Source organism: Zonotrichia albicollis, chromosome 11, assembly GCF_047830755.1.
Source record: "Zonotrichia albicollis isolate bZonAlb1 chromosome 11, bZonAlb1.hap1, whole genome shotgun sequence".
NCBI classification, from domain to species: domain Eukaryota; kingdom Metazoa; phylum Chordata; class Aves; order Passeriformes; family Passerellidae; genus Zonotrichia; species Zonotrichia albicollis.
The window spans coordinates 3,148,574-3,174,917 of record NC_133829.1 but is presented as its reverse complement, the minus strand read 5'-3'; the positions used below and the strand labels follow the sequence as shown (position 1 = coordinate 3,174,917).

The following is a 26,344-nucleotide window of genomic DNA, read 5'->3' as shown; positions in this document are numbered from 1 at the left end:
GCCAAAGCTACAAACTTTTATAATCTTTTTTTTCCTTTTGTTTAACCCTTCCACCTGCTGCTCAGTCTGCCTCTTTTAGTTAAATGAACCGTATTTGTTAAGGTAGTTTTGGCTTCTTGCATTTCACTGCTGTTAGAACATGTGTCATTGAAGCCATTAGCATTAGATAAACAGTAAAGAACCCTCTAAGTGACTTCATGGAAAAAAAGTTGGTCACACTGCAGCCAGGGCTCCATATCTGCCACAGCAGGGTAGCTCAAGTGCAAAGTGTAAGAGCAGAGGCAAAGACAGTGCCAGGCAGTGTTAGAAGGCAAAAATAAATTGTAGCAATGTGGATTGATCCTACAAACAGAGAGGAAACCCTAGCAATGTGCCTCTGCTTTCTCAGAAGGGGAATGGCCCTTGCTGGCAAATGTCAGTTCCTGTGAGGATGGGGAGGCCTGGCACAGGTGCCCAGAGGGATCTCTGGAAGTGTCCAAAGCCAGGACAGGCTTGGAGCAGCCTGGGACAGTGGGAGGTGTCCCTGCCCATGGCATGGGTGGGATGGGATGGGATGGGATGGGCTTCAAGGTCCTTTCCAACCCAAACCATTCCATGATTCCGACTGTGTCCATGTGAGTGGTGGGAGATGGTCCAGGCCTAACTCACCTGCTGGGATCAACACTCACTCCAGGCTTCTCAGTAACATCAGAAGATTTCAATTTGGCCAAAACTGGACAAGACTAGCACAAATTAATTTTTTGTGCTAAGCATAGATTACACCCACAAACTTAACTGGATTTCTCCTACCAAATACTGATGTATCAAAACAATTCAGAGCTGATTGCAGAATTTTGTTTTCTAATCTGGTGAAATTCTGATTTCTGGACTTTGAAATACTTATTCTTAACATTTAGTTGGAATTTTCTGACTCTTAAATGTATCTTCTATTAAAATCAGAACCTTATACCTTAATTCTACCTTAAAAATATTTTCATTTAAACATCCACAAACACATTGACTAGATCTTGATTTTTCAACGTAAAGACAGTAAATTCCACAGCACCTGCACATATGGAAACAGCTTGAAGTACAAAGATGAAAGCTATTAGTCAGGTCAGCAACCACTGCCTCAAATAAAAGAGATAATAAACAAGAGAGATTATAAAAAGTCAGTCCAAATAGATAGAAGGGGGTACTTTTCTAACAAATAATACTATAAAGTTGATGGATCTCTGAGTTCAACATGTTGAATTCAACATCAATAATTCAACTCAGCTGACATATGACTTAATAAGTCTTTACTTTCCTATTGAGACTAAGCAATATACATTTGGACTCAAGCAAACTCTTCTGTATTTCCAGCCTGGAAGATTTTATTGGAAAATACATTTCCCTTTTCAGCTCATACACACTAGGCAACATAAATAATGTTTATCTTCCATGGAAGATGCACAGCTGGACTTTGCTTTTTGCAGTTTAAAATGAAGATGCAGACTCTCTAAGTTAATTGGACGTCTTGTGGTAAAAAGTCCTCTTATTGAATCTATCTCTTCTATGTAATATCCAGTCCCCAAGCTTTCCACTGACAGTTTTCAGAGGGAACTCAAAGAAGACTTGTAAAAAATTAAAACTTCCACTAATTCCACAATTATTGGAAAGAATATAAAACTAAATGTTTCTACTTGAACACATCCCTGATTTTGACTGACAGGATAAATTTAACCCCACGAAAACCTGGCTGGTGGTGTCCCTGAGCACAGCACACCTGGAGCTGGGGCCGAGTGCCCTGAGTGCTCTGAAGAACCAAGGCATTGTTTGCAGAAAATCAGGCTCTGTGCTGCCCAGAGTCTGCTGGCTGAGTTATTGAAAGGCACTGAGGGAACCTCGCACGCGGCCTGCGGGGCTTTACGATAATGTCAAAGGCCCAGGAGGTACCGGGTGACTCATAATGTCCCACTGCTTTCTGAATTATTCCAATTTTAAATCCACAGCTGGCAAAGAAACAAAGAACAATATAATAGGCATTTGATGCTGTTCTCTGTAGTGAACTTTTTTTACCCTAGGACAGAACTTGCTTTAAGCCAAGGAGTTCAGTGGTATGAACTTTTATCAGAACATGCGCTTTTACTCCTTAGAAATGCTGTTTTGGCTGCAAAACAGCTGATCAGACACTCGTGCTGTTCTCAGTGAGGTATGATACTGCACTCAATAATGTTTTGAAACAACACAGCTGCTAAGGAGTACCCCTGCAGAAGCCTTGTAGCACTGTGGACTGAGACCACAACACACAGGTGTGTGACAGGACTTCTGCCCAGCAGGGACATTTCTCTACATCCTCAGAGACCATTCCACTCCTGTTGTGATGCATCTAAACTTTATATCCTTACTTAAACATCACCTCATTTTCAGTGGCATACCTAACAAGTAATGTTTTTTTTCCTATATTCATATTGCAATACTTTAAATCCACCCAGTCCTTGTAGCCACCCTGGTATCAAGGCTGGGTATGGAATACTTTGGCACCCAGGGAACAAAGTTGATGCAGTTTCCTTACTGAGCCAAATATACAGAGGTGGGGACCCCACTCTTCCTCCACTGGTTGCAGAGGGACCCTGGAAATGGCCAGGCCAAAGTTACACAAGACAAATCCCAGCCTGGAGCTGCTGCACCCCCATCCCTGCCTGCCCAGACTCCCATGGGCTTCCTGCTGGGGAACCTGCAGTGTCCTGTGCCTGATCAACACCCACTGCAATCGTGTTACAGAGCACAAACTGCTCCTTTAAAGGATTTCTTCCCTTCTTGCCATGGAATTATGATTTTGGAGCACTCCTAAGTCCTCCTAGGGAAACATTTTCTTTAAATACAAGACAGAACAATTTTCTCAATTGATATTATCCTATCGTTAACTAGCTTTATTTCAATCTTTTTTAAAATCGATTCACCAGATTGCAGTTCAGTAACTCCCTCTGAAAATATAAGAATTATTCACCTCATAACATAGTCACAATTCAAATCTCTGCAGAATATATTAAAAATAGTAAATGAAGGCATCAAAAGTTCTGTAAAGACTCAGGGTTCGCTCTGTGAATTGATTTTTGGCAATTGAAAAAATAAATACATATGCACACTATTACACATATATAATTTTTATATAGGTGTATATATAAAACGACCAAGAAATGGAACATTTCATAAAGATCCTTCTAGAAAATTAAAAGATACAAGCAGTTAAAATGAGAAGCCAGAAAATCCATCAGCAAATGCCCTTCTGAGAACAGCAAGGTAAAGCAATTCATTTTAGAGCAAAAACGTTACCAACATTTGTCTTCCCTCTGAATTAGGAACTTGCTGGAGCCTGGCCTGGGGGCTGGGGCTGCTCCTGCACAGTCCTGTGTGTGCCCAGCAGGGCTGTGCAAGGGTGCTCTGCCCCAGAACACCTTCACCACCCATCTATCACACCCAAATGCCCACCATTTATTTTCTGTGGTTTCTCCCTCCACAATCATCATAACAGCCTTTAACCCAGGTTGTTGAAGCTTTACCTGATTTTTATATAATGTTCAAGTGAAAAATATAATGGAAATATGGGCATATAAGCAGAGTTTATAAAAAATAATTTTAAAAATCCAGCAAAGAACATTGCTGCTGTATTGAAAGCTGAGAAGTATATTTTAGTGTATGGAGTAACACACAATCCACTAAGCATGTGGAACACACCTCTGGAAGTCACTGCTCAGCTGCTGACCCTGTTCAGAATCTGGAGTAAATGTAAAGATCTAAACAGAAATTTGCCTTTTGACTCCCAGGGCCAGGAAAACTGGTTGAGGCCCCAGAGACCAAAGAGTGATCTTGGATTGGCACAGTGGAGAAGAACTGGTGGGTTTTCCTCTTTCACAGGCTCTGCTGGGCTGCACTTTGACAATACCCATGTCTGGGGCAGCCTTGACTCCTCTGCTCTTTGCCTACCACTGTAAATAGCATCCAGCAAACCCCAAACTCCTCTATGCTCCTTCTGCCTGCCTCCCACCCTCCTCCCTTGGATCAATTTGGCACCATCAAGTGAGACTTGCAGCCAGGCTTTGGGTTTAACTAGATTGCTGCAGCAGAATGGGAAATATGCAGATGAAAGAAAGTCATAGCAGGAAGTAATTTCCCTTTACTAGGGCACGAGCCTCCACGCTGCTGACCTGGCTGGCTAACTCCCATCTCCAGGCTATTAAACAGCTCATGTCCCCAGGGCAAGCATTTCAACCAACTGGGAAGGCTCCCAGATTGACTGGTTTTCATGTCTAAGAGGGAAAGCTTTCATTTGGCCTATTTTGTTCCCCTAGTAAGCCACCCTCATGAGAAAATCTGCTATAAATATTCATCTGTTGAGAAACAAAAAATCCAACTTCTCCACAACCTGTTTTCCTCTAAAATGGAGAAAAAGCAACCCCTATTAATCTAGTTCAAACTTTCTTATGTTTGTGCCAACCCTCCACTGAGAGAGCTCAAACTCCAGAGCAGAACTGGCACTTCCCAGTCTAGAAGGGAACAACAAAATATCCAGGAAAAGCTTTTCCACAACTTCCCAGTTCCAGTCATTAAAATGTAACTCACTAGATTATCATTATCCTCTAGAATGTATTGCACCTTTCAAAACAGCCACATGGAATTAAGGCAAGTGCATCTCCAGGTCTGCTTTACCAGCAGCCCAACAACCCCTGGGCAGCACAGGCCTGACAAAACACACAAGAAAACAAAATCTTATGTGCCACTAGGTTAGGAAATAAAGCCTGTCCTCTGTTTAACTCCTGTAGTATGGCAATTTTCTAAAGGAAATTACTTCTCACTGAATGTGCTAATTCTCATTAAATTTCCATTTGTTTGATGCCAGCAGATCAAGCATAAAAAAAGTAAGAGGAAAAATGCTGCAGTAGAAAAATGATGGCTGGAAACAGCAGAAGTATCATAACAAGCACTTCACAGCTCTCATTTCAACCCAAAATAGTATTTTCTTATCATTTTCAGTTTCCCCTACTCTGTTTTTAGTCATTCTTTGAACACTAACTCTCACTGTTGCCTTGGGAATTTGGGCCAAATAAGGACTGAACAAACCATGGACAAGGATACACTCAAGCAGTCTTTAAAAAGCTTACCAAGCACAAAATGCCAACGGAATATTGAACATGGGCAGGTATTTAAAGAGTGACAAGTCCAAAATCCTGATCTACTGCAGTGCAGGGCCTTTTCTGCTTCAGGAAGAGGAAAGAAGCACAGTGAATCCAAGGAAACTGCTGCTGAGGACTCCCAAATAACAGCAGCTCACTGCCTTCCCTGAAGGTGGTCTGATGGTGGCAAAACAATTACAAGAGCAGGAAAACCTATTCCTGGACACATTACAGTCTGTTAGAAACCTGCCATTACCCTCCACTGATGGACTTTGCATCAGCCCTGAAGTATCTGAGACATGTGGACATCATGCCCATTTCCTACAACTTACACATTTTTCAAGATTTAAAGCACCATAGTCTCAAAACCTTAACTCAGTGTGTAATGGGTTTAACATATATTTTACATCTTAATTTGCCATAATAATGTGGCTATAAGCTGCTGTCATTCACTCCCTTTTTCTGACCTTGGAAATAAAATGTTTAATCTCCACGGGATTTTCCTGGCGAGATGTTTTAAATCAGTGCATATGTACATACTTCTCTATATGCTTTTTCAATTTTCCTAAAATATTCTCATATGTGCAGACATGATGACTAGACATGTTTCAGTGGTGCTTGAAACTTGATACAAGTGGGTAATTTAACCATGTAATTGAACAATATTACAGAAACACACGGAGTTTCCTAGCAACAAAAGGCCTTGGACATCAAGATGGCAGCCAGCAGCTAACATTGCAATTGCCTGACCTAACTTGAAAAGAAATTTCACTGAAGAATGTCCTCCTTCCTCCCAAAGCAGAACTGGTTCGTGGCTACAGGTCTGACCTCGAAGGGCTTTGCTTACAGGCCTTACTCATACACAAGGTCATGAATATCACATGAGAAAGGACATTTAGAGAACATTTCTATTTTCCAGAGAGAAAAAAGAAAGAAAAAAATTCTGAACCATCAAATTTACCCCTATGGAAAATTAGAAGCTTCCTAATGTGAAGTAGCTGGTTACAGCTGAGCTTGTGGATGGAGAACTCCCCATTTTTAGGGCATTCCCAGGGCATCAAGGTGGCACAATTCCCCTGAGCCTGGAGGCCACCAGTGCTGCTCTGTGCCACCAGTCCCTGGGCAGAGTCCCATGGAAAACAGGACACAGAGGGATGGCAGAAGATCATCTCCCTTCTCTCCTTTTGCCTCATTTTCAGCCATGTCTCACTGCAGTATTCGGGAGGAGGAAAACCACAAGACTTTAGTCCAAGCTCTTTTTTGCTGAAGCGAGTCAGTTGGCGGAGCAGTCATCCCAGAGGGCTGAGGGCAACTGTCCCCTCTGTCAGTGCAGGGGGAGGTGACAGCTGAGATGAAAAGCTTCTGACCAGCCACTCTCAATGAAAATCATCTCCTCATGGGCAAGAGGAAAGCGTGGAAGAAGCCACCAACTCTCGAGGGTGCAATGACCCCAAAACTCCAGGACTGAGGCACGAGAGGGCACTGAAAAACTTCCTTACACCCTTCCATGCTCAGAGCTTCCTTCAGTTAAACAACAGAAGTCTCTATTCCCAGTTACACCATGACTTCATTTTTCCATCCGAAGTAGCTAACTGTTGCTTCAAGAAAAATATCAGAAATTGCTAAGTTTTCATTCAGAAAACAGCTAGTCTTGGGCAGAGAAACAAACCCCTACTAACACCAGAATGATGGTCTACTGGTATTTCCCTAAAATAGCAGCAGCTATTTGTGTGCAGCCTGTCTGTAACAAAGATGTTGGTAGAAAAACCCTCCTTGCCAACACCATTCTTTTCAACGTTGCCTTTCCAGCTCTGGAGGCACTGGCTGCTTTCACAGCCAAGTTTGCCACTGCTATGGAAAACAGGCTGCACATGCAAGCCAGCTGAAGTCATCCAGACTGAAAAGGGCCCAGGCTGCTGCTGCTACCACTGTAAAAATGTTATTTGGAAACCATCTTCTCAGAGAGCTGTATAAGGAATCAAAAATCCGTGGTAGGGATGCAGGCTTGGTGCTTTCTCATTTTTTAGCAGTGACGAACACAGCAAAGCTCTTATCTCAAAATAAAACATTTCTGCCTCTTACAAAGGCACATAAAGCAGGCAGGGCAGGGTGGCCTTATATAGCTGGCCTGGCAATGTCCTGCTCACCACTGCATCTGACACCTTCTGGCACCCTGAACCTCAGCCAGTGTGGATGGAGAGCTCTGCACAGCCTTCCTCTTCCTCAGCTGGGAGGCACAGGGATGTCTCTCCATTCTGAAGAGGGGTTGTGCACAGGGAGCAAGAACAGCACAGAGACAAGGCCAAAATCACAAAAGAAAACAAGAAGTAAAGCACTTCACACCTAGGCCAGAACTAATGTAGTAATTATTCAAGCAGGGGTAAATGAGACAGAAGAAATACAAAATTCTCAGTGTCTAAGGGAACATAAAAGCTTGTTGTAGAGGCACAGCAACACAAATCATTTCCTCCACAGATTTGTGCCTTCTGTGCTGCTGTTTGCTGTCTTACAGGGGCTGAGTTTGTAACTGCTAGGGCACATGTGGGGTCTCCCTATGATACCCAGCTGTTTGCATAAGATTTGATGGTATCCAAAAATCCAATAATTACAGGATGGTTCCTGTTAGCACTCAACAATTAAACACAGGGAGAAAGGAATATTTCTATTTCCTAAAGATGCTGCACAGCCTGAACTGCTTCAGACAAAAGGACACTCAGTTTAATTAAGTTTTTGTTTCTTGGGCCTCAGAAAAAATACCATTTTCCAACAGCACAACTAAAATTTCATCTTAACTAGAAAAATACATCTGTCAATACTTGTGCCAAATCTTAGAGACATTCTCCAGAGTCCTCCCCTTAAATGCTTTTTGATAAATATTTTATCTACCCCTCACTCCACTGCACATTTCATAGCACGAGACCTTGTGAAAATGTCACTACTTCAGGCAATCAAACAAGACATAAATGGCAGTTTTATCCAGAGATTTTCCCCATGTGAGTTTTCTCTACAAGGTAAAAGCAGATTAGGCAGACCAGACTTGCACTGTTCCTCTGCTCCAGCTGAATATGACACTATTTCATTGAGTCATAATATAATATAAATGAAGCAGATATGCTTCATTTGGTCTTTGTGATCCAAAACCAGTGCTCAAGTTTAGGTGGCCTCAGATTTAGGCAAATCTGAAGAAATTTAAATACTGCAGAAAAATCCTAGTCAAAGCTCTTATCACTCACTTCTTTTTTGGTAAGTTGCTACAAAACCCAGTGACAAAAGATTGCTTTCACTCAGATCACAGGAATTCCTGAGGAGTTCTGGACCATTTTGGGGCTTCAGGTTCTGGGACAGCTCATTTCTCATTTACTATTGGTACAAAACATCAGATACAGCAAAATACCTCGTTCTAGCTGAAGTCTTTGTATTCCAACCAAGACATTGGGTGTGACAATGAGAGGTGCAAAGCACATTTGAACATCTCCCTGCTCTGCAGATCCCTACCAGACATTCTGACTTGAAAACTCAGGATAACAATAAAATTCCAAGTAAATCTACCGGAGGCATTGGCATCTGTTTGATATTTCACATATCTTTCTGAAAAAAAAAAAAAGATTTCTTACCTTTAGGAAAACGAACCTTTTCAAAATCTTGAAAATTAAGTAACCCCAATATAAATGCAAGCCTTGGAGGGTTAATAGCATCCCATTGAATAAAAAATATGCTATGACAGGAGTGGTGGAGTAGTAGGTAGGCAGATATAGTGTGGCACGAAGAATCCTAAAAAACAAAGATTATTGTTATGGTGCAAGATCTCCTCCTTATGCTATTTACACTTATTTCTAATCTCATATTCCAAGCTGATTAATATTAAAAAGCTCTGCAAAGATGGTAGATTAATTAACAAGCCCTGCCTTAACTAGATTATGCACCTCTGTTGAAATACAGACTTCAGAAGATGAGAAATTTGAGTCTGGCATGGAAGTACTCTCAGTGAGGTTAGAAAAAGTCCCTGTTTTTCAGATCTCCATCTCTGTGTGGTCTAGATACTGTGCAACTCAGAGCCTGCCTATGCCTTTTTTAGTGCAAATTCTCTCTAATCTGAAATCCACACTCCAGAGAAAATCCTAGAGGCTTTGCAACAGGGCTTTTTGTTAATTAACATATGTTTTGTCCATCTTCAGACTTCACTACTTCTGTATTATTTGGGGCTCTTTGAGTCCCTTTAATCTCATCGTGTTTCGCTTCCAAGCTCAAGAACTGAAGAACAAGAAACTCAGTGAAGCAAAATGATTGCAGATCACTTGTACAGTTAATTAAAAAAACAACAATAAAGTAAAAGACATCAGCATTTCTGAAAGAAAATACTGCAGGAAATTAAAGCCTTATGTTGATCAATGTTCAGAACTATTAATTTAACCAGCTTGAGTCTCTAAGGGTTTGTCCGTGTGCAGGGAGGGGCAAATTAGAACTGTGAATGTGAAACACATTAAACACTTTTTAAAAGATAAACATGTTAAGCACCCATGTGGATACTCCAAAGCAGATTAAATCATAGCACTCCAAAGGCATGCAAGTATTTAGCAAGTTAAGATTTATTTGTGCTGACTTCATAAATTAATTGGTTCACCTAAACTTCTCTGAGGGCTCCTCATGTGGGTGAGGTGAGGCACTACCCAAGGACTGGGTAGCAGAAAGAAGGCTCTAAAAATGAACTACAGTCATGTACTCTGACTCGGCAGCTACAGCAGAAAGGGTGGAATGAAAGGGAAAAGGATTTCTCTTAGTTAAGGAGCTCAGTCCCCTTGAAAATGCAGGGGCTAGTAGCATTTAACTGCTATTTACAAAACAAGTTACATAACACATAAAAGCTTTTATTTAGGTTAAAGAGGCTAATTTAAAATTCTTTTTACATAATAATTTTTAAAGAAAATGGCAGTTTTTGTCAATTTTCTCACTAGCAGAATTTTCAAGTCCAGTCCATTCCTTTCCTTTTTCCATCAGAACCAACACTCAACTTTCAGGGGGAGTGAGAGTGAAGTAAAAGTCTGGGACTGGATTAAATCTTGCTTACCAGAAGGGGAACAGGATCATCCTGGTGATGAAGAATGCAATAGAGAAGATGATGAACAGTATGTTGCAAGTTTTCTCCCAGCGAGCATAATTAAACATTTTGGCTGCCTGCAGTGGATAAAAATCCCCAAACATATTATAAATATTCTCTGAAATAAATTCTGTGTTTTCATAAATAAAGAGTCATCTTCCACCTAAGCAGGAAGAGTATTTCTTCCCAGTTTGACACGTAAAGCAATCATTTTACTGATACCTAATAAAGCACCATCAGACCAGATTCTTTGTTTATATTTCTCTTTTTATCTCAAAGGAAAGGACTCTGCATCAAAGGCCTAAAGAACAGCACGCAGACCAGAATATAAAGTGTCATGGAAACACAAAGTGCTCTTTAGAACAGAGATAATTCCTCATTTTCCCACCAGATTCCAAACAGACTGAATCCCAAGAGAAGCTGCTGCCACACCTGCACATTCAGGAGACCCCTTAAATGCAGGTGTTTGGGACATGCCTGTTACTGACCCTGCTCAGGGCCTGATTCAGCTCCTGGCTTCTCCTTTTTGAGAGCAGGAGATCTCAGTGCTGGTCTCTATCCCACTAATAAGGGCTCTAAGTGCTGCTTCTCCCCTACATGAACTGTCCAGCTCCCCCTGCTCCATTAGGAACCATCCTGGGCAAAGTGGGAGCAAAGCTGCAGGTGCCAAGCCTAAGTTTTAAACAGCAGCTTGATTAACTTATTTTCTTTTCCTCCTCCTTTTGAGTGGCAGGGCTGGATTAAATTGTTCTGGTACTCAACTCCAGTTTCCATCCAAGTGCTGTCCTACCAGTTGTCAACTCAACTCTTTGTAAGGCCACAGAGTTAATTGGACCTAGGAGCAATTCAGGATTAAAAGTAAGCCAGCAAGAAAACCTGTTTAATCTGGACCAATCCCAAGTGCACAACCCCACAATTAGTTGTTCTGATACAGTAAGATAATCAGGAATAGAAATGGACAGTGGCACACAACAGCCCACAAGGGCTGCTTACACTGGCACTGCCACCAAAGGAGGTGATGAAACTGTGCCCTCAAACCTGGTGTTATAAACTCAGGGTAATTCCAGTGAAGAAACGCTGTGTGTGTCTGCCAAAAAGCCCAGAAGCCACTCTGATCACAGTGCTCTGTGCAGAGTAGGACACCTCTTAAACACTGCCACTGATATTTCGTGCAGGGAAGGGACTTTCCCTTCAGTCCAGGAGAAGAAACTTTTCTTCTGCCAGAAAATACCTGATACAGGTTAGACTTGATGTCAGAGGTCTTTTCCAACCTCAGTGACAGCCTGGTCTAATTTTATCAGTGAAACACAAATAACCCAGGGAGGCAGCTTTATTTCCAGTCCCTGTTCTGAGGAAATTCTCTTCTGCTTCTTGCTCATAATGTATTGTGTAACAAAGTATCAGCTTAAATTATCTAGAAACTCTTTTTTATCTTACAAGTTACAAATCTGCCAAGCTGTGTCTCTGCGGGGATAGGAAGGGATCATATGAAACTCGCGGCAGAAAGATTAAAATGTCGCTGACACTAAAAAAGTCAGGACAGCAAAAAAAAAAAAAAAATTAAAAAAAAAAATCCAGACAGCTGGACAGCAGGGTTACCTCGAGCCAGAAATCGGCAGTGTCGTGCACGAACATCACCAGAGTTCCAAGGCGCACGTAATTGCCGCACCAAGAGCCGCTCATCAGCCCGATGGCTGCCAGGTGATGAACGACGTGGGCCATGAAATCCTGGGGGGGACAGAAGGAAATCGAGGTGAATGCCAGCCCCTGGGGGTCCCTGGCCGGGCAGCCCCCGGTGCTGTGCGGGGCTCCCGGGCTGTGCGGGGCGATGCTGCCCTCCCGTGGCTGCGCCAAACCCGCTCCAGGCGCTGCTGCTCCCTCTCCCCGCTCACCAAGCACCGACAGGCGCAAGCACTTGCCTTGCGCTTGATGTCAATGCCAAGGGTAAATATGAGAGACCAGTAAAAGCCGATCTCGGCCATGTAGTACCAGTACTGGGATGGCAGCAAGGTCTGTGATGAGGAAAAACACAGTTAACTCTGAGAACAGGAAAAAGTAAATGTCAAGTGAGATTACTTCTTTTTTCCTTTCCTGACTTCGGCTCCTCTGGTGACTCTTGCTTAAAAAATTAAGCTAAATTAAATTCCTGTCCTGGGCTTCATTAAGAAGGATGTTCTGAGAGCCAAGTACGTTAACCTTTGCTCAGCCCCAACTCTCAATTCCCACAGTTCCTCCCCCACCTCTGGATTTTAGCATGTTTTTTCTCCATGTTTCCGTCACAGAACTACATGCAGAATCCTTCTGCATTTAATTACAAACAACTGCAAATAAACCCCCTCGGTTTTGGTGAACAATTAACATAATCGACTGAAATGTCAATTATTTATGCTAAAATCCTATGGATCTGCCCAGGGGAGAGCAGAGCTTGGTTGCTCCCTTGGGTCAGTACATTTCCCAGGTGTGTAGCAGGAGCAGGGAAAGCTCAGCTGGAGGCAGGATTATTTCTATTCCTGGCCCCTGCCTAGGACAGGAATAAGAAGGCAGTGGGATGGGGCAGAGTTATTTCAATAAGAGTGCCTTGAAGCACGGTGGGGCCTGGAGCAGGGCAGGGGTTCTGCACCCAGTCTGGGAGCACTGATAACATCTCCAGTGAGTAACTGGTGTCCCGGGGTGGGGGCTGCAGGGGGAACTTGCAGCACAGGCAGATCCCAGGGAAGTCCCGCAGCAGTCGGCAGCACTTCCCGAAAAGGACAGGATTTGGTGCCACACCTCTGTGGGTGGTGCCCGTGTGGAGGGAAAAGGCCGCTGTAAATTATCCCTTCCAATGGGGAAATACCTGGAATGCCTGGAGGCCACTGGCCCGGTGCCAAAAAGCTCACCTGAAACGGATAACCAACCCACGTCTGCCAGATGTCGTAAAACCAGGGTTTCTGGGGAAGACACCTCAGTCAGACACTGCTCAGCTCAGCAACAATTATCACCTTAACTCAAAATCTTCACTACTTAAACTCTCTCTAAGTGGAGCAGGCTAAGAAGCTGTAATCTTGATAACTGTTCTCCACCAATTTCTAAAGGGAACTTGCAGCTCAGATTTATTATATTGTTCCCAGCTTTTTGGCTTCTCTTCAGGACACCTGAAACGTTCCAGTTCACAATTTCATCATCCAAAGCAGTGGGTGTGTGTTTTATTAGTGCAATTACTCAAGATATGTTGCCACAGTGATTAGATGTGCTGTGTTTACCAGTCACACAGCGCAGGGGATGAGGATGAGGATGAGAAGCAGTGTTTGGGGACAAGGGCCAGATGAGCAGAGACACGCCGGGATCTGTTCCGCTGCCTGGGGAAGCACTAATGACACCCCAGGCAGGGCTCACCGAGCTACAAACACCAATCTCTGTTATTCCCAACTTCTGACTCAGCAGCAACACCTCAGTAAATAGCTGTGACCACCAAAAGTGCTGCCAAAAAAAGTTTATGGTGTCCTCGGAGGAAAACATGGCCATGTGATGCATTTGTAGGTGTTAACAAGGCATGTTGTAAAACCATCTGCGTGACTTCTTCAAGCTTGCCTTAAAAATACTGATTACTCATAAATTCCTTTGTCATAGAAGGTCTAAAGTTTAACTTAAAAATTAAATCTCAGTGCATAATGCAGCCCATCATCCAGATTACATACAGCAAAGATCTGATCCCACAGAGCCATTGAACTCACAGTCTTTCAATGCGATTCAAGAAAATCTAGAAATTATTTTGTTTAAATAAAGTATCAATCTTTCAAAAAGTTAACTTACATCATACAGAAATATAAATCCAACAATGGAGGATGTCAGATAGAATGAAAATCGCCAACTGCAAAATTGAAATGAAAAAATAGGAACAAACCATTATATTTTGTAAAGATATTGTCCTGAGCCACAGTTACTACAGATCATTGTACATCACAGACAATCTTCACATAAATGTGGCCTCACACTCAATGTTAAGGATAGACACAACTGTATTTGAATTATTAACACTTAAATATTTAAGGTTTGATTCACTGCTAAATAAGGAAATTCTTTTACATTATGACGATACAGATATTTGAATTGTCATGACAGCAGTAATTTTCCAGCCAGGCTTGAACTGATCAAGAGAATGACCACAAAAAGCGTAACAAATCCCCTAAAAATTAATGTTTGAGAACACAAACCTTTTCCTGGGTTCATTCACTTCATCTCTCTAAACACCAATTGCTGACAACAGGGGAGCCTTATGAATTATTAGAATCTACTGGGTCAGTTTAAATCTTGCTACAAGGTCTCAATTAACTATAACCTCATCTTTGACTAGGTGTGCCAGAATTTAGCCTGATCTAAGCTTTTTGTAGATTAAATGGATATCCAGCAAGGCAGATAAACCTTCCAGCTTTGCACCATCAGCTTGCTAAGTCAGCAAAGGGAAAAAGCTGTTGAGCATCTCAGTGAAGTGTGCTGCTGCTCTGGGGTGTCAGAGCAGGCTGCTGTCGGAGGGCTGATGACTCTGGAGCCTGTGTGGGAGGCACTGTCCCCAGCACTGGGTGTGGCTGCAGCCTCAGCCCAAGCATTCCCACTCCCACCTCGACAGGTGATGGAAAATTCCTTCCTTTCCACTCTTCCCCTGGGCAGGCCAAGCCTGACCTTTCCCCTGAGCAGCTCTGCAAGTCCAGTAGGAAACAGTGCAGGACTTCACAGCAAAGGAAGGTTGTGACAAGGGACAGGCACAGGGCCCCAGAGCTGCTGAGAACTTCCAGAACCAGAGTATTCCAGAGGAGAGAAGCAAGCAACTCCCAGACAACTCAAAAAGGAGAAAGCACCACAAGAACACTGTACCAGTGGATTGGGAGATGTAGAAAATGGCATTGGGGTCTTTGGCAAGCTTTAATGAAGTGCCAAATGAGAGAAGAGGAGGAGAACCTGAGTGGTAAAAGCAGCCCCTACTTTCTGAGCCCCACATCCCCTGGAGGCTGATATTCCAGGAGAAAGAATGAGATTTTTCAAAGGCTGAGACAGTGTTTTTTATGAGAAAAACAACAAACAAAAATGAGGATGCAGAATGTCGGAGGTGAGACAAAATAAATTGTCTCACACCTGAGAAAGAAGTCAGGAAAATAATTATAAAATTGCCACTTGATACACATGTGATAAACAACTGTTTTTCTTCTCAACTTTATCTTCCCTCAGATGATTTGAAAATAACACTACACAAGCACTGCATGAACAGGAGAAGCACAGAGGTACATGGTGGAAATTGCAGAGTGGAGCCCACAAGGAATACCTGGCTCAGAGTTAACCAAGAGGTGCTGGAAAACACAACACTGGCATGGGACAGACCTTACACAGCAGCTGCTTGTGCCCTCGTGCCTCCCATTCCAAACAAGGTGTGAGTGGCCAGTGGATATGGCAGAATTGATTCTGTGTTGGTTGTAAAGTGCAAGTGGGGTTTTCTGAATAGGATTCAAAGCACAGAGCACCTCCAAGACTGTGTCATTAGTCCCCAGCCCTATTATATATTTTATATATTGAATGCATTTGGCCATAAACAGCACTTCAGATGAACTCATTCTGCGTGCAAGGCTGCCAGAGCACTGCCTCATTTTGCACTGAGCCCAGCTTCTTTAAGAATTTGGTGAATAAAACCTGAAGCAAAACTCATCCAAATTCGCCAAATTTTACTCAAGTGCCTTTTAAACTCTGATCCTGGCCACCAGAGAGAGCACTGAACAAGAGCTGTGCAAGAGGATTTTCTGGTATAACTTCAGGAATCTTTTCTCTTGAAGTGAATGTAACAAAAAAGAACTTGGTAGGGGAAGTTAAAGGCTGGTAAATCTTACAAGGCAGTGAAGTTTCATGCAAAGGGCTTTCCAAACCCCAGGGTTGCTTAACTGGGAGCACTAATAGCATAAGTATGGTTTAGATCTGGCTCATCAGATTTTCCTTGTGATTCAGAAAAAAGATCCTGGAGATTGCAGGCTTTCAAAAAATTTCATAACGCTCATAACACTGACTATTAGAGTGGAATAACTCTGTTCCTCATTTTTTTTTTTGCCTAGAGAATTATATTCAATTAAATTCACTGACAAAGAGCGGAGCAAGGTTCACAAAATTGCACAAGAGAAACCTGTTTGCTTCATTCTCACTCAGGCTGCCAAGCAAGTTGGAATTTCAGTCTTTAGCTGTGTGTTACTAGAGACTGGCACACATGGCAGGCAGGTCTTTTAGCAAGAGCAGGAAATCTTATTGTCACTTCTGAAACCAAACTATCTGATCCCTAAAACAACAGCAGACATAAACCATGGCAGGAGAGTTTCCTCAGCTCAGACTTCAAAGAGACACACCTCTGTCTATCATCTGGATTTATGTCTGACTGAGGACACCACTAAATCATCATCACATTGATTAACACTGGAAATAATCTTGATAAAGTACTCAACTTTAAGCTCTGTGCTGTACTTTTAACCCTCATGCCTTAAGCTGATCTACAGTTACAGAGGTTCAATATTATAATCAGGTGAAGTTTTGCAAATGTAATTAGGCTAATGCAAAACCAAATACACAGAGCACTTGAAAGTGCTTTACACTGGTACAGCTCATGTCAGTACCCAAAAGGGATGAGCTGTGCCCATTTGGGGATTTGCAATTTGTGTGAGATTTTAGATCACACTTAAAGTGTTTAGGTATGAGGAAGTTCTCACACATAAGTGAAAAATCATATGCAGGAGGTTTTGAAACTTCTTACATATTCATTACTGTCACTCAAAGCTGCTCACTGGCCCACTCTCAGCAGGGACTCTGAGTTCCTGTTTCACACAGTATCCCATGATCAAGCTGTGGCACCTGTCCTTCAGTCTGGATGCCACAATTCCTGCTCTGGAACTGACTTTGGTACACATGACAGCATCCCAAAATGACAGCATGGGTACAAACTTACCCCAGGGTAAGCATTGTTGTTCCCCTATGATTACTGGCAGACAGGAAAATATTTTCCTATTCTCTGCCTGTTTTCATCTTACATGTTGTATCAGGAGCCTACAAATCCATTATTCCACAAGGAAAAAAACTATAAAATATTTTAAGGTTGGTTTTTTTTTTCCCCAGGAGAAACAGTTCACCTAAACATTTAACCATCATTTGGAGAACTGCTACTAAATAATTTCAACTTTGTGCATTCAGAAACCCAAACCCCCATCAGGCAGACCCAGCCTTCTGGAAAGGGGGGACCTCAATCATTTTCTTCCAGAAGAGGACAGCAGTAATAACCAAAGGCATTGTCTTTCCTTACAAAGCCTCCTGGAACTTCCGGAGCACGGTTGGGATCTCCAGGTTTCGCCGTCTCCTGAACCATTTCTCCACCAAGTGGACGGTGCAGTTGCACTTCTTGGCAAGGCCTTTGATCTCTGACTGCAAGAAATGGAACAGTGTTAACAGGAGATGTCATTTTCATTTATTTTGTAGTTCACAGAGGAGCTTCCCACTGTTGCAAGGTCTTAATTTAAAAATATTACCAATATTAAATATGCATAGAGGGTATTTTTGAGTAATGCCCACAGAAACCCTGGATTTTTATTCATGTAAATAATGCAGGCACGAAATGAACAGATTCACAAACTCTGCTATTGTCTTTCTGGTCACTCCTGAGAGCTTCAGAGACAGAACTTTTACTGTTAGATGAGAGCTTAGGCTGGAGGGGGAAGTGCCATGATTGGAAAGATGTGGACACAGCACCTAATATCTTACCTAATCATAAATATTAAAATTTGTTTATCTATGAGTCCCACAGATGAGAAGTGGCCTGGAATCAAAGTGACCTGAGCTCTGTTCTCAAATCCAAAGTCAATCTATCCTCCTGAGCAAGGTGCAGAGTGCCCCACTCCAGCACCAGAACTAAACTGGGGGTGCAGCAGGGCCTAGAACTGCACGTGGCCATGGGGGTGCCACACTGGGGCCTCTGCATCCCCTGAGCTCCCACGGTGGCCAGGCCAGCACGTGCCCAGCACAAGGCAGTGATGCTCCTGCACTTTGGGGAGCTCAGTGCCCCACATGCAGCAGCCTGTGGCCTTCCTCCCTCTCCTCCATCCCCAAGTGCAGAAGTGTGGTTTGACCTCCCAGGGCTGCCTCAGGAGCAAGGAGAGTGTTTGGCTCATCCCTGGGGAAGTATGCAATAGTGGGTGGCAGCAGCTGCATCCACCGAGGTGAGGCCAGTCCAGGGAGTCTCCTACCCTCAGGGAAACCTCTGGAATGTGAGAAAAGGCACCTGAGCTGCCAGGGAGGGCTGGAGTGCAAACAGCCACCATGTCCAGCCCACCCTCTGGCTCCCAGCTCTCCACCTGCCACGCAGGAATAGCGACTCTGTCTCCAGAGAGCAGAGCCCACGTGCCCTCAGCTGCCTGCCAGCCTTTCCCAGGCACACTGCTCCCCAGGCTGGACACCTGAAGGAGGCAGCTTGAATCTTTCCCATGCTCTGAGGAGTCTAAAAATGCTGTGCTGCCTTCCAGAAATCAAATGTCCAGCTGTACTCAAGCAGAAGGAAGGAATGAAACTGAGATTGGGATACTTGCCCAGAGAGAGAGGGGCTCGTGTGTGAACACCCGTGCATTTATTCCTGATGTTATCAGGCAAAAGAGACAATAAAAGAATAGCAGAGTTAGGGATAGAATGCCAAGTTCCACTATCAATAATTATCAAAATCCCTCATTACTAGAAAGCAAATATTTCTTTTCAAAACCAGTGTAGGAAAACTGCAATTGTTCGGGAACTGTAGTCAGGTAAGGGAACTTCCTGAGGCAGCACTCACAGCAAAGTACCTGCCTCCCATAAAAAAATCAATGGCCTCATTTTTGGAGGTGACAAGCATTGGCTAGTCTTTTTTCCTTGTTCAATTTTAAAAACAAACAGCAGGGTAATAGAAGGATTGCTTTTCTTTCTCACATAAGCCAGGATTAAGTATGCAGTAACATAACGGATCAAAAGGCTTCCGTGCCAGCATTCCTGCAGTAAATACAATCCTGCTTTCCAACAACAGACATCAGCTGAAGCTTTCTCCAGGCAGAATGAGTTAAAGATGGAACACTAATCTTCACTGGAAATATTATTAACAATCTAACCTAGAACAGCGTGCCAGAAAATTAAACATCTTAAACGTATTTTCTGTTTCGGATGCCATACACCCTTGTCAGCAGAACAGCAACAAAAACCCAAATAAATTAAGTCATCTGTCAATCAGTTGGAACTCATCCCATGAGGTCATTGCTAAAAGCTGATTGAAACAGTAAGAGTGGGATTTTCCAAAAGTAAAATGAGTTTGGAAGAATGAGAATCCTTACTTGGGATGGTTGTCTTGAGCACTCCCGGAAATAACTCTCTAGCACAGGATTAGGCTGCGGCTTCACACGTCTTACATTCTTTATACCCAAGGCTTTTGCTAAAGGTATAGCAACATATCTGAAAAGACACAGCAGGAAAAGCTTTAGAAACAACACAGTTACAAGACCTTGGCTGTTCTTATGCCAGGATACAAAGAAAACAAATCGGATGCAATTTAATCTGCCATAGAACGTGCCAGCGCACTGAGAAAAAGGGACCTCCCCTAGCTAATCCCAAGAGGGAACCACAATTTATCAGCTGTTATACAATAAAGAAGACCCAAGGAATGCAGTTTGTGGCCATGAAATGCTGTTAAACTCAAGGAAACATCCTGACTTTCGTGGTCATCAGAGGAGTGTTGAGGTTGAGTGAAAGGAGACCAGATGCTGTCCCATGTGAGCTCAGGGTCTGATGCTGGGCAAGTTCCTCCAGTGGCAAAGTCACCTGGCACCTTCTTCACTGGGCCACCAGCACAGATCAATGCTGGATCCAGCCTGTGGCACACAGCCATTCCCTTTCCCTCCCTTTTCCACCCCAAATCACTGCAAAGTGCTCCAAAGGTTTCACCTCCCTGCTTGGGCAGGGTGTTCAGGGACAGCCCCTCCCTCCTGCTCCATCAGCCATGGATTCCTCATTGCTCAGAGCAGTGGTCAGCTTTCCCCAGACTCACTGCAGCCAGATGTGTGGGCTAATTACCCTCAGCACTGCAGTGAGACACACTGGCAATGGTTATGAACATATGATCCAAATTACTTTTCATTTCCAGCATGAATGATCTTATCTGCTTCTGGTTTAAGTCTGTCCAACTTACGACATTCCAAATTTCCTCATTCTGTCCTGAAATAATTATAAAAGCCTACTAATCACATCTTTTAGAGGAAAAAGAAAAGAAAGTAAAGCAAAAAAGGTATAAATAAATAAGTCAAAACATGGCAAATCTCAATACGATTGTAGCTTTTTTCTGTGGAGCCAACATCTGCCTGTCCCCCAAGATTGCAGCTGCAGAAGCAATTCACTTTTTGGTGCCAAAGAGAGGGGGAAAAAAAGCAACCAGCTTTACTAGATCTGCATAAAATGTTCACATGAAACTTTGAGATCCCTCCAGTCTGCTTAGCTTGGCCAAAGGGAGACACCTGGGGTCTATCAACCTCACATGAATGTTCTGGTGCAGGACAAAATGAGAGGTTTGGTTGAGAGGACAAATCTCTCTGGCCTTCCACTGAAAGAGAAAAAGGAAGCCCACATGGTTTAGAATGGAAAGAAGATCATCAGAAGTACCCAAATGCTGTTCTAGAAAAGCTAGATAGAAATATTTCTCTTCTGGATTGGAACATGGCCACACATACCTAATAATGAAAATATTTTCCCATTTTTCACTTGCTGTGTTATCTGTACTAGATCTTCCCAGTAAACCACCAACTAGTCCTCCTTTATAAAACATGACATTGATCTACAGATACCTCATTTTCAGCGTTAATGAGGATGAATTGCATTTCAGTTTCTTACCTCTCACTGAAGAAGCGGATGATGAGCAGCACGAAAGCGTACGGGATTGTGGCGTACAGCTGGTGGGGTTTGGGAAACACGAGTCCCTCACGGTCCACAAAATCTGCCCATGTGCAGTTGATGGGCATCCAGATATTTTCCCACCAGAACCAGCTGTTGAGTGTCTTTAGGATGTATGCCATGCTGAGTAAATGAAGAGAGAATTTCATTTATTCCTCATGCATTAAAGAGAAAATGCATGGAAAAAAACATATTGAGCCTGTGTAAAGTCAGTGTTCTCAGGGGGGAAAAAAAAATCATACAGGAAATTAAAACCCTCTTGGTTTAGAGCAAAGAGGTGGGATTATAACCCAGCAGAAGATAAAAGAATAAAGCCAAATTTTGACCTGCTATAAAGCAATACAGGGCCTTTGAAAGTTCCTGCTGCCTCCTTCCAGTCACTCACACTGCCCTGCTTAGCACCTGGTCAAACCTCCTGCACCACTCATGTATTATCTATCATATTCATACTAATGAGAACTGATCCTCCTGGGGCTGCCTTTATAAATTAAATATAAGTGGGAGGAAGAGTGGAAAAGAGATGAGAGGGTCCAGGGAGTGCCTCAATTCCATAATAATGAGGGCATTGCACTGATGAATTACTGCTGTCTAATATGCTAATGGAAATATATCCTGAATTTGTAAACACCTGAGCACAGAACAAGTGGGAGGCTTGTGCATAGCAAGCTTTTTCTGGGAATTGTGGGAAATTATATGATTTAACTGTGACCAAAACCTAGATCAGGAACAAATGTCTAAAATAAGTCTGGAAGGAAAAAAAAAATCTCTTGGTTAAAGTATTTCATTCCTGAAAAAGCCTCCTTTTTAACTTTTGCAGTCTACATTATATATTTAGAAATTGCTGTTCTCTCTTATTTATTTGTAAGGATTTTACAGTACAAACATGTTATATATTCTATAAAAATATCCTAATGTTGCAGAAAAATCGAAGTTACAACAGTATTTTCCATAAGGCTGAAACACAATTTTTCCATGATTTCTAGGAATAGTAAACTTGAATTACTTTTACCATGCTACAAGTTTCTGTAAACCAGGAAAAACCTGAGGAAAATAACTAATATCATTGAAACATAGCCTTGATGAGGAAACAGTTGAGCTGGGAGGATGATTTCAGCCAAATCTTTATCTCATCAGAAGATCTCCCAGCAATATCTCAAGTTGAGATCAAACCATGCCAAGGTCAGGCATGGTCTCAGGGTTTCAGCCCTTTCCATGTTCTTCCAGGGAACACAGGGTTTTAGTTGTGCCTGCAGCAAGCTCAGGACACCATGCCCAGAGCATCCCAGACCTGGACACAGCTTTAATTAACACTGGAGCCCATGTTAATTAACAGCCAAACAATCATTGCTGGTCCACATTGGGCTGTTTGCACTAAGCTTGGAGCAGGTTTGTGGAACAGAGACCTGCACCCATCAAACAGAGCTGGCAAACTGCAGATCCATGGACTGGTCCAGCACAGTAGTCAGAATTGAACTATTAATAACCCAGTCATTTAATCTTTTTAAATGCAGGAAGGGGACAGTAAAAACCTCCTGACTGAATTGTGTGTGTGTATAAGTAAATGCAAAAATAAAGGAAGGAGAAATCACAATTGTTCCTGAGAGACTTTATATGCCAAGTTGCAGCCTAGAGCAATGTTTTACTGCTGAATTATAAACTCCTGGAAGTGGGGATTTATGCTGGGGCTGCTAACAGACCCTAAACAGCAGCTTGCAGGCGCCACCCTAATGAAGCAGGGCTTTGAAACATGACATTTTGGGTCAGACAGAAAGGCTTGCAGACAGTAGAAGACCAAGGGAAAGCCTTGTTACACACTTCTGCTTCCTAATATATCTATATTTTTTAGCTAGACTGTGCACTGCAAGCTATCCCAGAGTGTAATTAAAAGAGGCCAGTCTGTTATGGCCCAGTGGAAGGAGCACTCACAGTTGCCTTGTGGTGAGATGGGCTGGGGCTGAGCATGCACCCAAAACACTGAAACCTTAGAAATGCCCAGTAGTGAATATTTTCTTATAGGATTCCTGGGATCTCTCTAATTGATGGTTTTCTTCCACACATGGATGCCTCACCATATGATTACCTCTTAAACTAGTTAATATAGCACTATTAAACTAAGCTTATAAGTACATGCCTAATCTTAAAGTATAAGGGAATTCTGGGATTTGAGGTCTGATCCAGAGTTCACTTATTTCAGGGGAAATCTTTCCTCCCAATCACTAAACAGATTTATCAAAAGGTGGGTTTTCTGGAACTCTTCTGTAATCCCTGTATTTGGACCAGGACTGGCCCCTGGGGGTTAGACCATCCCTGAGGAACACTGCCCATGTGATTCTGACAAAACCAATGATGAGATTCCAAATCTGTCCGCAGCCTGCTCTTAAGTTTCATTACCCTTAAACTGGATGTTTTCACTGCAGCAAATCAGGCCATTCCCTGGGAAACCATGAAGGTTTCCATCTTCCTAACAGCAGCAGTGAAATACTTGGGCTGCTTTCCTGCCTCCCTTCAGCTCTCATCATCAGGTTCCTGGAGCCCCTGGGAGGTGAGGAATTCCTTACAAACACTGACCTGAGCATGGCAGGGGACAGCTGTGGCCACCAGCCCCAGTGCTGGGAGCAGGCTGGAGAAGCTGGATTTCAGAAGTTTTTTGGTTTTTTACTTGCACAAACTGTCACGAGATCTCTCCCCTGCCAATGCTGCTTTCAAAGAACGGGCAGCAGATGCAAAGGTAAAGCTCGGCCTGATTTGGGACCAGCTCTAACTAAAAACTTAAAATCCTACTCAGCCTAAACCTCCTATTGCTGAGTGCTGAGCTCAGAGCTTCTCCTCACAGCCTGTGGCAGCACCCAGCAAGCAGCAGTGAGAAATGCAGCAGTGAGTGACTCATTCTGCCCAGCCTAGGGTGAAAAACCTCTGCCTTCACCAGATCCCTGTCCATAGAGCAGCACTGCCAGGAGCACTTCCCCTGAAAAAAACTGGAATCCTTGCTCTGGAAGGGGCAAAAAGTCAGTCAAAAATAAAGATATTTTAAAACACTCAAGTTCCTCTGCATTGCAGGGATTAAATACTCCCAGTAAAGAAATCAAATAATCTCCCTGTTATGGAAGGATCACCTCTGTAGCTTAATCTAGTTTTAATGGGCTAGTGCAAAACAGGAAAATCAGGAATGATTACTTCAGGAGCTGCATCCTTTATAATTAAAGGAAAGCCCACACAGTTGGCAAGTACTAATGTGAAGTTTCTTTCAAAGTGCTGTCTCTTGGATCCTGGATATATTCAATAAAAAAAGCCCTCATATTTTTAATGATATTAAGCAAAGAAAAAAAAAAGAAAAAGGGCAAATCTGGGGTTGACAAAAGCTGTGCGGCTGCATTTTGCAAAACAAATTCAGGAGCTGCTTTGAAGTGGAATTTCTGGCTGCTGCAGTCTGAGGAATTAATAAAAAAAAACTGAGCCAAAGCTTTGATTGTATTGTCTGTTCAAAAACTCTTGCTTGAAAACTGTGTTTCCAAAGCCAGGACTAAGAGAAGGAGATACCCAGGTTTGCAGGATGTATTAGGAGGATTTCCTATCCTTATTTACTGAATAAATTGCAAAACCCAGTGGATCAACAACACAAACATGCAAGTGAATGCGACCTTAATTCTCCTAAGCATCCCCTTAGTGTCCTCAGTGAGGCTCCAGAGGTAACAGGGAAGGACTGAAATCAGCAAGAAGAACATAATTCTCCTATTCCCCTCAATTTGGCGGAGCTGGCAAAGCTGGTGCAGTGACTGTTGGGAAACATCAAGCCTCAGATATCAAAACAGATAGCAAAGCTGTTCATCCTCAACATGAAATAAAAGTGGTTTAAAAGAGCAAATAAAGATCAGATCCACCATATCACAGGCTTTGGTTTTGCTTAAGACTCTTCAGTATTTTCAGGAGTTTACACACAGGTTTCAGCTGCAGATCTGTGTTCTACCACAAACAGACTGGGTGTTTCTTTTTGACAATGTGTGAAGAATCCAAGTGCATCTACCAGCACGAAACAGCTGAACAGAGCTGGGTCCTGCACACTGACCTGTGCTTTGTGGAGCAAGGGACTGAAGGCAGGATGTTGGATTGATGCTGGCACCTCTTTGCATCCTGTCTCACCTGGTTTGTGCCAGTGGGAAAACAGGATTCCAGCTGGATTCTGCACAGCCCGAGGCTGGGCTGGCTGACACCTCTCCCAGCCCACACAGCAGCAGGGGCAGCACAGAATAAAGCTGCTGGACTCAGTTTCTTACAATGAAACCCCAAAATACTGAATTCAAACAGCTGAATTAAGATTGCTGTGAGACCTTTAACTTCATATTTACTCCCTGGCTTGTACAAATCTCAACTGTAAACACTTTAAGTGCCTCATTACAGGGCAATTGCAGCGTTTTACTTTTTACTGTTCTTTCACATTGCCTTGTAACTTGGGTACTATATTGAGCAGGCAAAAATAGCACTTTGAATAAATCTCAATTAAGGTGGCAAGTGAGTTTTTATTTTTCCCTGTTCTCTGCTAGGAAAACAAAACCACAAAAAAGTGAACCTGACTTCTTTGAAATAATTCATTTTCTGGGTGAAAGTCACCATGCTCCCTGTCTACTTAAAGGTAAATAATTTTTGAGCAGCTAAGATGGTTTTAGGTGAAGGCAGGCTGCTGAGGAAAGTGAAATACAATTCTCTCACTGTACAGTTACAGTGCAAACTATATCCACTTTTAAGCTTTAGAAATCCATAAGATGAACAGAGTGGAATAAAGAGCTGTGAAATAACTCAAGTAATTGCAACAATTTTGAGATAAAAAGTAGTTGTTGGAAAAAACCCTAACCCTATCCAAGCTAGAGGTTCTTGATAGATGATTAATTCACAAAAAGTTTGAACAATCCTAAAGGAACAACACATGTTGCTTTGAGAACTTAGTAACACTTATCTGAATGTAAAGAAAAATCTTTCAAATAATGAGACTTCAAATTTTTACTACTGGGGAAAGACGCAAAAAAGATTTTTTTTTGCAGCTTACCAAAGCTTTGTTTGAAATATAAAGTCTCACTTAAAATGCTAAGCTACATAATGGAGATTTTACCAGAGTCGTGTCACTGATTTCAGGTGAGAGTTAAGGGCAGGGAAGAATTGAGCAGCACAGGGGACA

At 42.7% G+C, this 26,344-nt stretch overlaps 1 protein-coding gene across 3 annotated transcripts in view; it reads right to left on the bottom strand.

The window, feature by feature from the left end:
* CERS3 (ceramide synthase 3) overlaps positions 1–26,344 on the bottom strand; it is a 42,650-nt gene that overhangs the window by 6,513 nt on the left and 9,793 nt on the right. For 2 of the 3 annotated variants that reach the window (XM_026791241.2, XM_026791242.2), the window contains 9 exons: positions 21,118–21,300; positions 19,572–19,689; positions 17,531–17,649; positions 14,023–14,080; positions 13,110–13,160; positions 12,150–12,242; positions 11,830–11,958; positions 10,201–10,307; positions 8,750–8,906 (listed from right to left, as the gene is read on the bottom strand). In XM_026791241.2, coding sequence (XP_026647042.1) covers positions 8,750–8,906; positions 10,201–10,307; positions 11,830–11,958; positions 12,150–12,242; positions 13,110–13,160; positions 14,023–14,080; positions 17,531–17,649; positions 19,572–19,689; positions 21,118–21,300 — 1,015 coding nt within the window. The remainder of the gene's footprint in view (positions 1–8,749; positions 8,907–10,200; positions 10,308–11,829; positions 11,959–12,149; positions 12,243–13,109; positions 13,161–14,022; positions 14,081–17,530; positions 17,650–19,571; positions 19,690–21,117; positions 21,301–26,344) is intronic. The other variant, XM_074549181.1, reaches the window with a different exon arrangement.